The following is a 15392-nucleotide window of genomic DNA, read 5'->3' on the forward strand; positions in this document are numbered from 1 at the left end:
TCTCTAGGTCTCCTGAACTTATTTTCTGTCCCATTAGCAGAATTCAGCTTACCCGCTGAGCAGGTATTTATGCAGTTTAACTGCAAACATCACTACTCTTTCTTACCCCAAATATACCAGCAAGATTTTTTACACTACACAAACCAAGCAGCATCTAACAGAGACCAAGCTGATATATGTGGAACATCTGAATACTCTAAAGGGGGAAAATGTATCAGTTCTAAGCATCAGTATTATCATTAGCCATATGGAGCTTGTATAAGACAGGAAATGTAACCAAGCAGAGGACTTTCAGAAATAGGGTTACAAAACAAGGCTGCTTTAATTGCCACACAAACAATTGTTTACTTTCGTTATTATCCTCAGTTAATGTGAAAAATCAGCTTTTCACTAGATGAAGCCCTTGAAGACCAAAACAAGCTAATATCATGATCCTTCTTAGAGACTAACTAGTATCTTGGATAAACTCTAAAATACTGTCACTGGCTGATCATCTAGGACCTCCCAAAGCTACTGATAAATGCTGATTTTTAAGTATTCTCTCCTTGAGAAAGATAGCCGCAGCATGACAAATCTGATGGATTATTTGAAGATTATCTCCAGCATCTATGGATTGGCTGCCACGTTTCCTCATAAATGACAGATTCATCCCCTGTGTAAAATTCTAAATTGTAAGCTTCCTAGGAAGGGAATCCATCTTCGTGTGTTCATATGCACACTGAAGGCATATAATATCTTCAATCTCTTACTCATGTTCATACACATAGATAAGCAGGTTTTCCATTGTGACTTTGACCCCAGAAATGCATTTTGTGTTTCAATACAGAAGGTTCAGACTGATTTTCAACTTACCAAACTGGAGCTTTTTCATTACAACCACGTATTTTTCTTCAAGGGATCTTAAAACCGACAAGGGCTTGGGCTTCACGGCAGCTTTTTTAGAGTATTCAGCCAATTTTCTCTCTGTGTAAGAAAAAAATCATATTAAAGAAACCGCATAAGCCAAAACTGATTTATATGAAATTTATCTCACATGTTTCCCTTTGGTCAGGGGTTGGGAACCTCTGGCCTATGAGCAAATACTGGCTTGCCAAGGGTTTTATTTGACACATGAGGCTGTTTTTGCCAAACTATCTCTATCTGCCCACTGGCTGATGGTACTGATAATGTCAGCTGATTGGGAGCATGGAGGGCAGGGTTTAATCCTGCACTGAATGTGTTCCTGCTTCCAACAGGGAACACGAATGTGCAGCCAAGGAAGCAATCTTTTCTGTCCCCACTCATAAGCTAATGAGCAGGTGTTAAAGCCCTTTGCAAAAGTGCTCTCTGAAATAGCTCTGTGCTTCTCTTTTAAGGAAGCAGGTGGTAGGGGAGAGGAGAAAACAGCCTGTGCAAAGAGGCCTTTCCCCCTTCCCCCCAACTACCTGACACCCACTTAAAGGAGAAGTGCAGGGCTGCTTCAGAGAGTACTTTGGCTTAGGGCTTTAAAACAGCCCCCCACACGCTTTTTGCAAAGGAGTTTCTGTTCCTTTCCGAGCACAATTCAAAGTGTTGGTGCTGACCTTTAAAGCCCTAAACAGCCTCGGCCCAGTATACCTGAAGGAGCGTCTCCACCCCCATCGTTCTGCCCAGACACTGAGGTCCAGCGCTGAGTGCCTTCTGGTGGTTCCCTCGCTACAAGAAGCCAAGTTACAGGGAACCAGGCAGAGGGCCTTCTCGGTAGTGACACCCGCCCTGTGGAATGCCCTCCTACCAGATGTCAAAGAGAAAAATAACTACCAAACTTTTAGAAGACATCTGAAGGCAGCCCTGTTTAGGGAAGCTTTTAATGTTTAATAGGTTATTGTATTTTAGTGTTCTGTTGGAAGCCGCCCAGAGTGGCTGGGGAAACCCAGCCAGATTTGGGGGGGGGGGTATAAACAATAAATTATTATTATTATTATTATTATTATTATTATTATTCCTCTTTCAACCTATTTTTGGTTTAGTTCCAGTCCTACCATCAAAGTATTGATGAGGATGTTTTATAAGGAAAGGTTGTATGTGTCATTGACAAAAGCGTTTACATGTTTTGCCTCAATTGCATTATTCACCTTGGTATTGCCCTGTGGAACTTCCTACTATGGTAGCCCTGCTCGATGGTGGGAATTATAATTATACTGATATTTTTAAAGTAGTATTAATATTAAGAAACCAGTAGTTTTATCCATTTGCTTATATGTTTATTCTTGATGTGCCTCTTCCGCAAGAGGCCTAGAGAGCAGCAGCATGAGAACAAGCCTTTTTTTGTGGTGCCTCCCTGTTTGTTGAATTCTCTTCCCAGGGAGGTTTGCCTGTTTTTGGTGCCAGGCAAAAACATTCCTCTTCTCCTAGGCCTTTGGCTAATTAAACAAACTACGGCCTTTTAAACTGTGTGTGGTGGGGTTATTGCTTTTGTTTGTTACTATTTTTGTGGTTTCATATTGTAAACAGCTATGTGATCCTTGGATGAAGGTCAGTATAGAGGAGGAGCAGCATTAGTAGTAGTAGTAGTAGTAGTAGTTGTTGTTGTTAATGCCCCTAATTAACCATTCTTATATCCTTTTGTTGAAAGTCAGGTTGCTTTTACAGTTTATGTATATGTACATTTAGAGATATTGTAATTAAGTGGTGTATATAAATTGGTCAGGTAAATAAATACTCCAGGTAGATCTGCAGCAAAGATGTGCTGCTGACATTGTTTACCTTGGTTTGCCTGGCGCAAACTTGTTGTAGCAGCATAAACTATCTCAGCAGTCCTTTGGATATCTGGTACCAAAAGCGTCAGTCCCTCTGGCTCTTGATCTGAAGTATCTGACTTCACTCCAGTTTTAGTCTTGTCCTTTTTAGACCTACAAAAGAAGAAATGACTAGGGTTTTAGGGAAAACTGTCAATGGAAATGCAGATTCCCTCTACTACCAATTGCTGTGTATTTGCCATTAAATATATAAAAAAATTAAAATTGTCCAGTAGTACCTTAGAGACCAACTAAGTTTTTTCATTAAATATAATGACTTCCCAGGTCAGCAAAAGTGTGTTTAATGTTAAGGGAATGGTGGAAAGTATAATGCCAATAGAAGAAATCCTGCCAAAATAAGAAAACCATACAGAAGATTTTGAACTTGGAGAATTTGGTTCAAGGTTCCTACTTAATCATCCTGGACAACTCAGAAGCCTCATTTACAATGTAGCAAGGTGCATATGCACAAGTGACTAGTCTTCTGGTATATCAAGGGAAACTAAAGAAAGAACCTGGTATGTGTCTAAAAAGGAAATAAAAACTAAAACAAAATTATGTCTCACAAATTCTAGAAAAGTCAACCAGAATTTATAAAATGAAAACATTCTATAGCCAGCCAACAACATCCATTACATACAAACTTATAATCCATTAAATTTTATTAGGTGTCTTGTTTGTTATGTTATGCATTTTTGTGTCTTTATATTCTAAACAGCCCTGTGATCCTTGGCTGACGGGTGATATAGAACATATTGGAATTATAATTGTAAAATGCTTAGAACCTCCTTTTTTACATTCAGCTCAAAGCATGCTGCTTTTGATTTCAAATTGGCAGCTTCTTTTCCACTTTACCTAAGCAGACTAAAACAGAACAAGCCCAACAGATTCTCCTCTAACCAAGCAGTTCCTAGCCAAGTTGAACTTTAGGATACCCTATTCAAATTTCAGCTTTTAAAGCTGGAATGGGAAACCTTATTGGCTATGTGAGCCTGATCTTTATCACATGTAGCCTTGCAGGTCAAATTTGATGGGTGAGGCCACCCACCTGTCAATAATTTGACATCACAATGACATTACAATACATGGAATTTTTTACTGCAAAAAAAATGTTGCTGGGACTTCTGGAGAAATCTCCAGTTTCTCAGTGGAAGACGTGTCTGGAAAATAGAGTGCAACTATAATTCTGCTGTTGCCAGGCACGTCTTCCATCAAGAAATGGTCTCAGATCAACAGTGTCAACCTTTGTCAACAGACCTAACAGCAAAATTGTGCATGTGTTATTTCAAAAGCCTGGCAGACCTTAGGTGTTTCTCATTTTACCATTTTATATACGAACTAGTAAAAAGCTATGCACTTGCTGCTCAGCTTCGAGGCTCATAGTCATAGAAGATCTGGCTGCAGAGATTTACACGAGAGATTTACTGTACTTGGCTGGTCTGCAAGCAAACCTGGTGACTGCCAACTCTGGAAACCAAGGTATCAGGCAGAAGGGGCCTCTGGGATTACCTTCTAGTTAATAGTTGACAGTAAACACAACTTCCTGTCCAAGAGACTGGCAGATTCTGAGAGGGCAAGGTACTCCTCTGGTCTAAAAACTCCAGTCTTCTAAACAAGAGGTGCTGTATCCTTGGTTAAATGCTGTCTTCTCAAACCTGGTACCCTGTAGATGTTGTTGGACTCCAGTTCCCATCTGCCCAGTCAGCATGAATAATAAACTGGGACGATGGGAGTTGGGAGTCCAATAATACCTGGAGAGTGCCAGGAGGAGGAAGACTGGTTAAAAGACTCAGATGTTGACAGCTGTGAGAGAATTTTCATTAAAAATATGCCTTTCTTTGCATTTGATTTACAATACATCCCAGTAAATACATACTGCAACCTGTGTTTAAGATAGGAAATAAACAATATATAGTTTAGTTGACAATGATGTGGTAAACCTGTGACTTATCTATGTACAGGGAATTATTTTCCAAAAACAAGCATTTAATTCTGAGAATCCTAACTTGCAGTCAGAATTGGTACAGCACAGATACAAGTTTCTAACCTTAGTGAGAACAGTTCTGAGTCAAAATGGTAACACATGGTATTCATAAAATTCTACAAGGTTAAGAAAATACCTCAGTCTGTTAGTATAAGTATCAACACACGTCTTCATTTTAGCCAACAGAGTTCCAACTGAAGTCTGGGACTCCAATTGCTCTTCTTCCTCTTCTCCATTTTCCCCAGACAGAGGCAGCAACAATGGCACCATAGATGTGCATGAAGCAATAGCTCGGAGAAGCTCTAACAGAGCTCTGTACAGGGGAACATGCCTGGCCATATCCAAAACTAGGAAAGAGGAAAAACAACATGGTTAAAATTCCAACCAACTAAATAAATCCTATGCAGCAGAAATAGTTACCTATCATTATCTAAATTTATTTCCTGCCCTTTTTCCCCAAAGGAACCTGGGGCAGCAAGTAACAAAATAACAAAACAATATATTTAAAAATAGAATCATATCTAGAAGTATCAGGAAAATTTGAAAACATTTAAAACCATTGAGAGCATCCAAACATTTTGAGAACCTTAGTTCAAAGGGTGCTTGCAAGTTGAATAGGCAATAGGTATAGTGACCTAGATCACACCAGAGTGCCCTCCAGATGACTACAACTCCAATCCTCCCTGACTATTGGCCATGTTGATAGGAGTTGGGAGTACACATAGCTAGAGGGCACCACCCTGGACTACAGTCCAGAGGAAACACAAGGACCAGCTTGAAGAACTGCTTGTTCTCAAGTAGAGAGAAGTGATGATTAAGAAATGCAACGCTGGACAATACTGAACTATTTCCATTTAAAGAACAGAAGTGGCCATGCAGATTTAGGATAAACATCAGGAAGCAATTCTCACGAAACTGTCTTCTATCAGAACATGCTGCTTAGGGACATTACAGAATTTTCTTCCTTGGAAATTCCCAAGATCAGGCTGGCCACACATGTACTATGCATTTGAGAACATGGGATGAAGTTAACAAGCAACAATTTTGGGAGTTCCTAACACAATCTTTGCTTCTAAATGAAATCCAGTTCAGGAACACCCCCCCCCCCAAATTATCACAGTGAGTGGCAATATTTCCCTCTGCAGATGACAGAGTATAATCAAGACAAGGTAAGACAAAACAAAACAAAAGCAGTGGTCTTGGCCTAGAAGCAAACAGTTCAAAGGGGTGAATGCCCAAATGAGATGGTAGAATCATATACTCCCAGAAAAGACAAGCATGACAAACTAAAGAAAGACCAGAGAGGGGGCTTGTTTCTCCTATCCAGCTATCTTCCAATCAAGCCTGAGCATGAAACTATTTGGTAGAATGGAGCAGCCAAGTTATGCATGGGCTTTCTGGCCCTCAAACACCATGAAGTGATCCAACACTTTGCTTCTGCAGAAGGAGAACAGGCCTGGTTTTCTTATTCTGTTGTTCTTTTTGGTTAAAATATTTTGAGGGATTGTTCAGTTGGGTTAACTATGGTCAACAACAAATCATGGCTTTACACTGTACTCTGCAGCCAGAAAACACATTTTCTGGCAACAAGTCATGGTTTGTTGTTGACTTCTGACCCATGGGTTCTTTTAACTATGGCTTGGAATTTTGTCTGAACCTAACAGCCTTTAACCATGGCTTGTTTGGCTACCCCACCCTACCCTTACCATGGGAAGAACATCTGAAAACAAAACTATGGAGAAAGAATTCATGGCTTGCTTGCTGATCTGTATGTTTGTGGTTTATTAAACAAACTACAGTTAAAACAACCCATGGCTTAGTGTTATGTGGAAACATAATATGTATTCATGTTTTGGTTACTTTTGTAAAAAACAGAATACTACAGAAATATTATTTTGTTTTTTACTATTTAAAACAATATATTGCCAATATCATATCACATCACGCAGCAGGGATGGTGCATTATTCCTAACTATTGGCCATACTGGCTGGCTGAGACTGACAGAAGTTGGAGTCATACAATATCTGGAGAGCAGCTTCTTAGCTACTCATACCCTAAAGGCAAATGGTGCTCATTAGAAGACAATAAAATAATTTAAAATGACTATGAATCCCAATCTATCCATGTGCATGTACAATTTCCTAAACTTTTACATGCCAGTGGAAGCAATGACCCTGTATCTACAGAAAGTATGAATAGTTACAATAGGACTGTTACTTCACATGAATAACCCACAGCTTCACACAAATAAGCTTTGTGAAAACATCTTAGAAGCAAACACACTGTTACATGAAACCTAGTTTTGCTAGATCTACAGCCACATTACTTACGTAAATACCAATTAAAATTAAGGTTAGCAGTATTAAATCTGAAATAAAGTACAAGGCATTGCAACATACAAAATTTTAAAAAGCAGATTAAACTTTATGTGAACAAAGAATCGCCAGTAATTTGAAGGGGTTGACAAAAACTGTAGTTAATATACTGTATTCAGAAATTAGAAAGTCTTCTATATTCCTAGAGAAAGGCAATGATCAAATTCAAAATATGGAAAGGTAAATTAGTTCCTAACACCATTTTTTAGCTGGACAGAAAAGCCTAACCACCTCCATTTTCAAGAAGGGCTGAATCCGTCAGTAGCACTTCCTATTTTATTAGTACATTTGATCTTGAAGTCATCTTCTGTTTCACTATGAAACGGGTTGGCAATTTTTTTGGAGCAGTGTGCACATTTCAAACTTCAAGATAGCATTGTTGGCACCAATAGCTGCCATGGGGACATAACACAACATTTCACTTAGACACTGAACAGGAATTGGTACATGGATATAGCTTGTCTGGTGTCATGACCTGTGCAGTACCCTCTGCTGAAGAGACTACAAGTCAAGGTGTTTCTTCTTCTTTGTTTATAAAAACACATAAACAAATGAAATTTAGCAGAGAAAGCACTTGAACCGGCAATTCAAACACTGGTAATTTTTAAAAGCAATGGATCTCGACCTAATGCTAAATTCTCTTTACGTGCAGTCTAACGTAAATGGTCTCTGATGAACAAAGTCTCCTAAGAACGAGGACAAAGCAGAGTTGCTCACTAGAATTAATTTTTCTATTTTGTGTTACTTTGGAAAAAAAAATCATCATCATCATCATTTTATTTGTATGCCACCTTTCCATAGTTGAAACTATGCTCAAGGCGGCTTACAACAGGACAAGATTTACATAATTACAAACATAATAGAAGTCATAAACAATAAATAAAACACATCAAAAAGTGCACAACCAAATGTAAACAATTTCCACATAAATAATAAGATCTAAAACTAAAGATACAACAATAATATCAGTTAACACCCACAAGCTCTCTCAACCTCCCATAAACAATACTCCAGCCCAAGAATCTGTTCAGCAGCCTCAGCTTTTGTAGCTGGAGTCAGTCAGCGCTCCACTCTCCCAAGCTAGATGGGAAAAGGCCAGCAAGGCAGGGTGCAGGTCTTCCAGGGATCACAGCCAAGATGCTCTCATTTAAAACAACACAGATAAAAATGAAAAACAATTTAAAAGAGGAGCCCTCTCTGCTGAGCAGCCGCCACAGTCCTTGTGAAGCCTATCAAGCCCTGTCTGAAGCCAGGTGGAGAGAGGCAAGGACAGGGCCCTTCATGCCCTCAGAAGGCAGTCCTCCTGGGCAGCAGCAGCAAGAGTGGCAGTCCTTAAGAGCCTTCCGGTGATGTAGGTTAGACTGAAAGAGAATGACTGGCCAAAGGTCACCCATGAACCTTCATCTCTGAGTGGGGATTTGAACCTAAGCCTCCCAGGCCTTGTCGAGCACTCCAGTCACTGCACCACATTGCCTTGTTGAGTGAAATGGTTGAAGTAAATGCACAGGAAAGCTGCCCATAAACGTGCAATTTTCTAGAAATAAAGTTCTAGAAAGCATTAAAACTAGGCAAATCTTACTCCTTGTTGATAGTTCTTCCTGTCACTAAAAAGGTAAAGGTAAAGGGCCCCTGACAAGTCCAGCCGCTGACGACTCTGGGGTTGCGGCGCTCATCTCGCTTTACTGGCCAAGGAAGCTGACGTTTGTCCGCAGTTTTTCCGGGTCATGTGGCCAGCATGACTAAGCCTCTTCTGGTGAAACCAGAGCAGAGCACGGAAATGCCGTTTATCTTCCTGCTGGAGCGGTACCTATTTATCTACTTGCACTTTTGGTGTGCTTTTGAACTGCTAGGTTGGCAGGAGCAGGGACTGAGCAATGGGAGCTCACCCCATCGCAGGGATTCGAACCGCCGACCTTCTGATCGGCAAACCCAAGAGACTCAGTGGTTCAGTGCCACTCACATGCCTAGAACACCTTTATTTGGCATTATGAAATCTGTCTTCATTTTCTTTATACTTGCCCTTGAAAGAAGAAAACACATTGTGACTACAGTTGATAGCCTGCTGTGTGCTGCTTCATGCCCTTTGGAAACGGGTAAGTCCTTCTAAACTTTTTTTCATTCTATTTACATGTGATTTATTATACATTTTAAATTACATGAGGCTGTTCATTTCCAAGATACTGTTTCTGTTTGAATCATTATTGCTAACTGACAGCTCCCTAAGATAAACATAGCATCCCTGTCCACATCTGTTGCTTGCTAATCTGTCTCCTTCTTCACGGTTCAGCCTTGCTACACCAGCAAATGTCATAATGAAAACCGTGCTGGATTGATACTCAGGCTTCAGAAGCAAGACAGCTCTCAAGAACTCAGGGTTCTCAATGTCAATTTCACCGTGATCCAGATTTCACAGTCACCTTTCTCGCTTCCTGCTTTTAGACTATTTAATTAATGCTGATTTATGGCACAAAATCTGGCCTTTAGATACACATTCATTTGAGGTGCATAATTAGAATGCTATGTGAAAGCAACTCTTTATTAAATCCAGTTACAAAATTCAGGAGACACAAACTAAATATATATATATATATATATATATATATAAAAACAACATTAAGGCACATAAAACATACATAATTTTAAAAACACCACATCACTCAAGCCCTAACACTAAGTGGTGCTTATTTTATTAACTTTTACCTGCTTACACAGGGGAAGCAGTGATTGTGGCTCAGCACGTAGTGGGCACTAAATAAATGGCAAGAACTAGTACCGAACTAGTGTTTAACATTGGTCTTTTTGTCCAATAAGGGGTCTTTTTGTCCAATAAGGGGGCTGGTTTGCACAATTTGTAGTACATAATGCTGCAGCATGGTTGATGACATGCGACACCCTGTCAGCATGTAACACCCCTGCTCAAAGATCTGCACAGGTTGCAAATTTGCTATTGTTGGTATATAAAGCCCTCAATGGCTTCAGACTTTTCCAGTTAGATTTAGGAATGACTCAAATGACATTCCTAGATTCTTCAAGATTAAAACTAGGGCCTGTATCCAATGAAGTGATCACATTCATGAAATAGCTTCTGTTTACGCAAAGAACATTCTGTCCCTTTCCTTGCTCTATGTGTCCTTGCAAATCTGTCCTGGATTTCCCTAGAAGCCTCCAGAACATTTTTTTTTTTTTGGGGGGGGGGGTATGTCTGTGCAGAGGGATGAGTTCAAGCAGAAGTTCTTCCACAAGCATAAGGACTTTCCTGGATACAAGCTGATCGTTTCCTAAAAGTTCATATGTAAAGTATTCCAAAAACCAGGAAGTAAGCTGCTGCCAGAAACATGGGAAATCATTCATATTCTATGCAGTGATATACCTTGAATGAAGCCAGCCAAACTTTGCTTGGAACTACCAAAAATCTAAATCAGTGGGCTTGTCTGTATGTGTCTTTCCATAAGGAGAGACCCTGGGGGCAGTGAGCTGGTTAATGTGAAAGGATGTCAGCCATAAGAATGTGCCTTATTTTCTGACCTGTGTCAGCTTTAGTAGAATGCTGCATTGCTTATTTCACACAAACACATCTCAGCTATATCCATACACCTGAATATGCAAAGCAAGCAAAAATCAGTGCCTCTGAATACTTCTATTGTTATTTATTACCCGCTCTAAGGTCCCAGGGCAGGTTACAACAATTAAAACACAACATTAATATTAAAACACAATACAGTGGTACCTCGGGTTAAGAACTTAATTCGTTCCGGAGGTCCATTCTTAACCTGAAACTGTTCTTAACCTGAAGCACCACTTTAGCTAATGGGGCCTCCTGCTGCCGCCGCACTGCCACTGCACGATTTCTGTTCTCATTCTGAAGCAAAGTTCTTAACCTGAGGTACTATTTCTGGGTTAGCGGAGTCTATAGCCTGAAGAGTCTGCAACCTGAAACGTTTGTACCCTGAGGTACCACTGTATTTAAAACAGTTTAAAACAACATAAAATTACAAAAATGAGGTGGGTCCTAAAAATACACATCTCAAGTGTCAAAAGCCAGGGTGATCAGGTGCCATCTTCAACAACTGCTGAAAGCCATATAATGGAATTGCAAGGTGCACCTCTGTAGGAAGGGAGTTCCACAACTCAGTTGTTCTAGCACTGCTACACAGAATCCAAGCCCACACGAAACACAGCATTCATTGAAAAACAGCACATTCATTAATATCATGGAATTTTATTCTCTCTAAAGTCTAACAATTTAGCTGGAGGGATGGAGGAAAAGGGTGGAAAACAGCCTTAACCAATACAGAATAAAAATCTGAGCAGCCTGTCTGCTGGAAAAAAATTATCTAGATGGTAGATATAGCAGTTCATGCAAATGGCTCCTTTCTTGTCCTCCATAGCACAGTACCATGGCAATTTAAGGTTTTTACAAACTTCAGTTTAACTCCCATCATGAGGCATCAGTGTACATAGTATTTTTATTTCACTATAGAAATATATATATTTTTAAAGAGCTTTAGTATCTTACAAAGCTTACATTCAGGAACTGAAGATAATAAAGAAGTTGGGCCGAAGCTACACATTACCTGATATAATAAAAATAGTTTGTACACAGTTATTTCCTCATTCACTGTGGGATTGACAGTACATTTAATCTTGGATATTTATACTAGTTTTGACAAAAGTATATTAAAGATATCAGTAAGAACAGGAACAGTGCTTTCAACAATACATCAGAAGAAGACATCTCTAAACATAACTATTCTTTTGCTCTCCTGAACATTCCAGGAGACTCCAAACTAAGAATAACCAAGCCTAATGGACCATGAAATAGATAATATTGAGCAGCTCTAAATTCTTTTTCCAAACCATTTAACATAGCTTAATTGGCTACAGATGACAATAAAAAACCCTTTTATACCACTGAAATGTATATCCTCAAAGAACAGGATGAACAGAGCATATGGAACCAAAATGGAAAATAAGGCAAACAATGACTATCACGCAGTATCACCTATTATACTAAAAATATATATATATATAAAATACAAGAGACAGAATTGATGGGAAGTTAAGTCAAAAAAATAATTCTCACACCTTCTAGCAGCTACACTGGGTGTTGAAGCCTGTTTTCCTTTCTTCTATTCACTATTCCACTCATGACTCACAACCAACTCATAAATTATAAACTAGATGATAATGTGAAATAAGCAGATGCTGCCCAAACCCACATCAGAAATCTTTTTCTGCCCCAATACAGGACGTTCTGAACTTCCTTGCTCCCACTACATGTAACTGTAATAACCGGCTGTGGATGTTATATAAATGAAAAAAGAGGGGGAAATGACTTCACAACATGAGGCAAGTTGGGACTATGAGGTACCATTTCCAGTGGCGGCCGTATACATTCACTGTAATGTCAAGTTTGACGTAAAGAGTGTAAAGTGAATTCTTCCTGCGATGAATGCATTGTTCCCCATCTTTTTATTTTTGACTCAATCCTGTCCCTGTACCACATACCACATTATGAAGTGCCATGGGCTATACTATTTATTTATGCAGATTTAATTCCCACCTTTTTATCATTTAGGTGTTGAAGGCAACTTTGATTTTTTTTTTTAAAAAAGTTTGCAGTCTCAGCAAGGGAGAGCTTCCAAGGCAAAACTTCCACCATAGAACAATGCAACACACTTCCGCACCCTACACTCATGTTCTGGTCCCCTTGGCTAATGTAGCCTCCTCCTGTGTGGATTCTAATAGCCATCAGGTTAGCTTTCTGAGGGAAGAGATGTGGAGCAAGAGCAGCCCTGTCCTCCTGGCCTGGATGCTGTCGCCTGCTCTGGCTCCAGGATGAGTGCCAGGAGGGACTGCTATTTATCAAGGGTCACCCAGAACTGCCAATATTTGCTACTCTTCTAGGTGGCCAGAAATCTACATGAACAGAACTGTATAGCTGCTCCCTCCTATTTCTTTTTCCCTGTTTTGTCACATCTTTAGATTGCGAGCCCAAGAACGGGGGCCACCACAGTATTGATTTTTCTAAGCGGCTCTGAGAGCCTTTTTGCATAAAGGTATAAAAGAGCTGGATATAAATGTCATAAATAAAAGCAAAAAACCCCTAAGTACTACCCACCCACCCAATAAAATCCAGAGCCGCTAATAATCTGGGGTCAGGTATCATGGCTGCTCCTGAATTTCAGTCAAAGCAGCAGGCATCGCACAGGGATGTTTTGAAAAATCGCGGCTGGTTTTCGCAATACAAAAGCACCCCAGAAACGTTGAGGTGTGCTATTTCTGAGAATTTCGGGAGAACTGGTTGACATTAGAGGCACTCTTTCTGCCTCAATTGTGTATACTGTCAGTGTGTTGGAAGAGGTTTGAAAGAGCAGATGGGGAACCTGGTCAAGTGCCCTAATTCACTCTTTCAGAGTCTTTCCCGCTTGTACTGTCAAGCCTGCACAGGGAAATCTTTGGGGAGGAAATTCAGGGCGCAAAGGAAGTTTAGAATTTTACACCCACCTATGAAATTTACAGAACCACCTCTTTTGTGGAGAAGTAAAAGGCCTCCCAGAATTGGGGGTGGGGTTAACCTTGGAAGGTCACTAGATTCTACAGAATTCATACAACTATAGCAAACAGTCACCTATCCAACACAAGGCAATGCTTTGGATGAGGCTTCTAAACAGAAAAAAAAAATCTCAAAAACCTGAATGCTGTTTAACAGAATGTTGCACATCTCCGTCAACATTGCTCTACGAATAATACAACCAGCCTCATCTGAAAACCATTTTTGAGTGAATGAAGTATGAAATGAAAAGAGATTGGTTTCTTTGTAAGTCTCTGTTCCTCAAGTGCCAAAAGGCATAAGCATCACAATCCATGCTTACCAAAGCAAACAAAACAAAAATTAAGTTAGGCATTCATTCCTAATACTACAAAAATACAAAAAAATGTGCTATGCAGCACAAAGCAAAGAAAATCTCCAAAGAGCATCTTTCTGGAGCAACTGTGCTATCCACTGAATACTATGTGATAACTTCAGTCATTCTTGAGGACTTCATAGTCATGAACCAATAATGCTAATGAGCCTGAAACCCTTAGAGTCTATTAGCTAATTAGATCCCTGAAAATCCCATTAACACGCCAAAGATTTAAAATAGTGACCATAGTACTTAAAAAGGAAAGACAGCACAGTTTTCGTTATTTTATTAAAGTGTTTAATAGCAATCTTGTTCTATAGGAACAGCCAAATATTTAGCCCTTCAGAAAATACGTTTCTTAACAAATGTCAAGCTTCTGTTTCCTGTTTCCAAATAATTCAGAATTGCAGCCTTTCCTGATTTCTGCTTCCTTACTGCACCTTTTCAAACATACGATATATGAACACAGTCTAAGCTAGAGGCTATAGTGTCAGTTCCAAATACTTCACGCTCTACTGCCTTTTGCTTTTTCTATTTAAGCAACAACCGGAGGCTAGTCTTTTATGAAATGTCTAATTAACACTCTATAGTCCTGTTGCTTTTGAAAGAAGAGCTTGCCTAGAGAACTCTGTACAAGATAGGTGGGGCATCATTTATCTAATAGAGAAAAAGGAAAAAGAAAGAAGGAAACATTTTCGTTCTTTTCAGATAGCTTAGCAGCTCTATCTGTGCCAAAAATGCCACTATATTCCAATTTTAATATCAAAACGTTGAGTAAAAAGCTAGGTGAGGTGAATGCACTTCTGCCATCATTAGGAAGGACTCCGGAACCATTTAATAAGACAAAGCTGCAATCACTTTATATTCCTTTAAAAACGTCAATTAAGAATTCTGGAAAAGTAAAGTAAACATGGTGCTGTAACCAAAGTCTATACAGTTTCTAGAAAAATATAGTACTATAGATGTGTGCTGATTATTTTAACAATTGCTTGATTCTGAAAATGGCATCAAATCATTGTTTGCAAGACAACAACTGGGACTTGTTAGTTTTAAAGACATGGCTAGCATTCTGTTTATTAAGTTTGTGTAAATAATCATTTCCCTATTTTGCACAATTCATTCTGCAATGTCATAGAAAAGGGAAGGGGCATGGAAACACTTCTTCCCAACTACTGAAATTCTAATTTGGCAATCCCTCTGGTTTTTTGAGATTTCAGCAGCCCTTGTCCACATACTTTCAAGCAACCATAGGGACTTGAAACTTGTTTATTTCTTTCCAAAAATGAGAGTAATGATTCACTGAAAGCAGAAGTCTACTTTCAGTATCACATTCTGTGCTCCCATGGAACAGCAGTACATTCACAGCCC

At 39.4% G+C, this 15392-nt stretch overlaps 1 protein-coding gene across 17 annotated transcripts in view; it reads right to left on the reverse strand.

Annotated features, from left to right (window-relative positions):
* The window catches only part of BIRC6 (baculoviral IAP repeat containing 6), a 138645-nt gene that overhangs the window by 10621 nt on the left and 112632 nt on the right, over positions 1-15392 (reverse strand). For all 17 annotated transcript variants that reach the window (XM_083432054.1, XM_083432060.1, XM_083432058.1 and 14 more), the window contains 3 exons: positions 4877-5087; positions 2725-2870; positions 853-963 (listed from right to left, as the gene is read on the reverse strand). In XM_083432054.1, the coding sequence (XP_083288180.1) occupies positions 853-963; positions 2725-2870; positions 4877-5087 (468 nt within the window). The remainder of the gene's footprint in view (positions 1-852; positions 964-2724; positions 2871-4876; positions 5088-15392) is intronic.

This window comes from Podarcis tiliguerta (genome assembly GCF_965153285.1).
Source record: "Podarcis tiliguerta genome assembly, chromosome: 3".
NCBI classification, from domain to species: domain Eukaryota; kingdom Metazoa; phylum Chordata; class Lepidosauria; order Squamata; family Lacertidae; genus Podarcis; species Podarcis tiliguerta.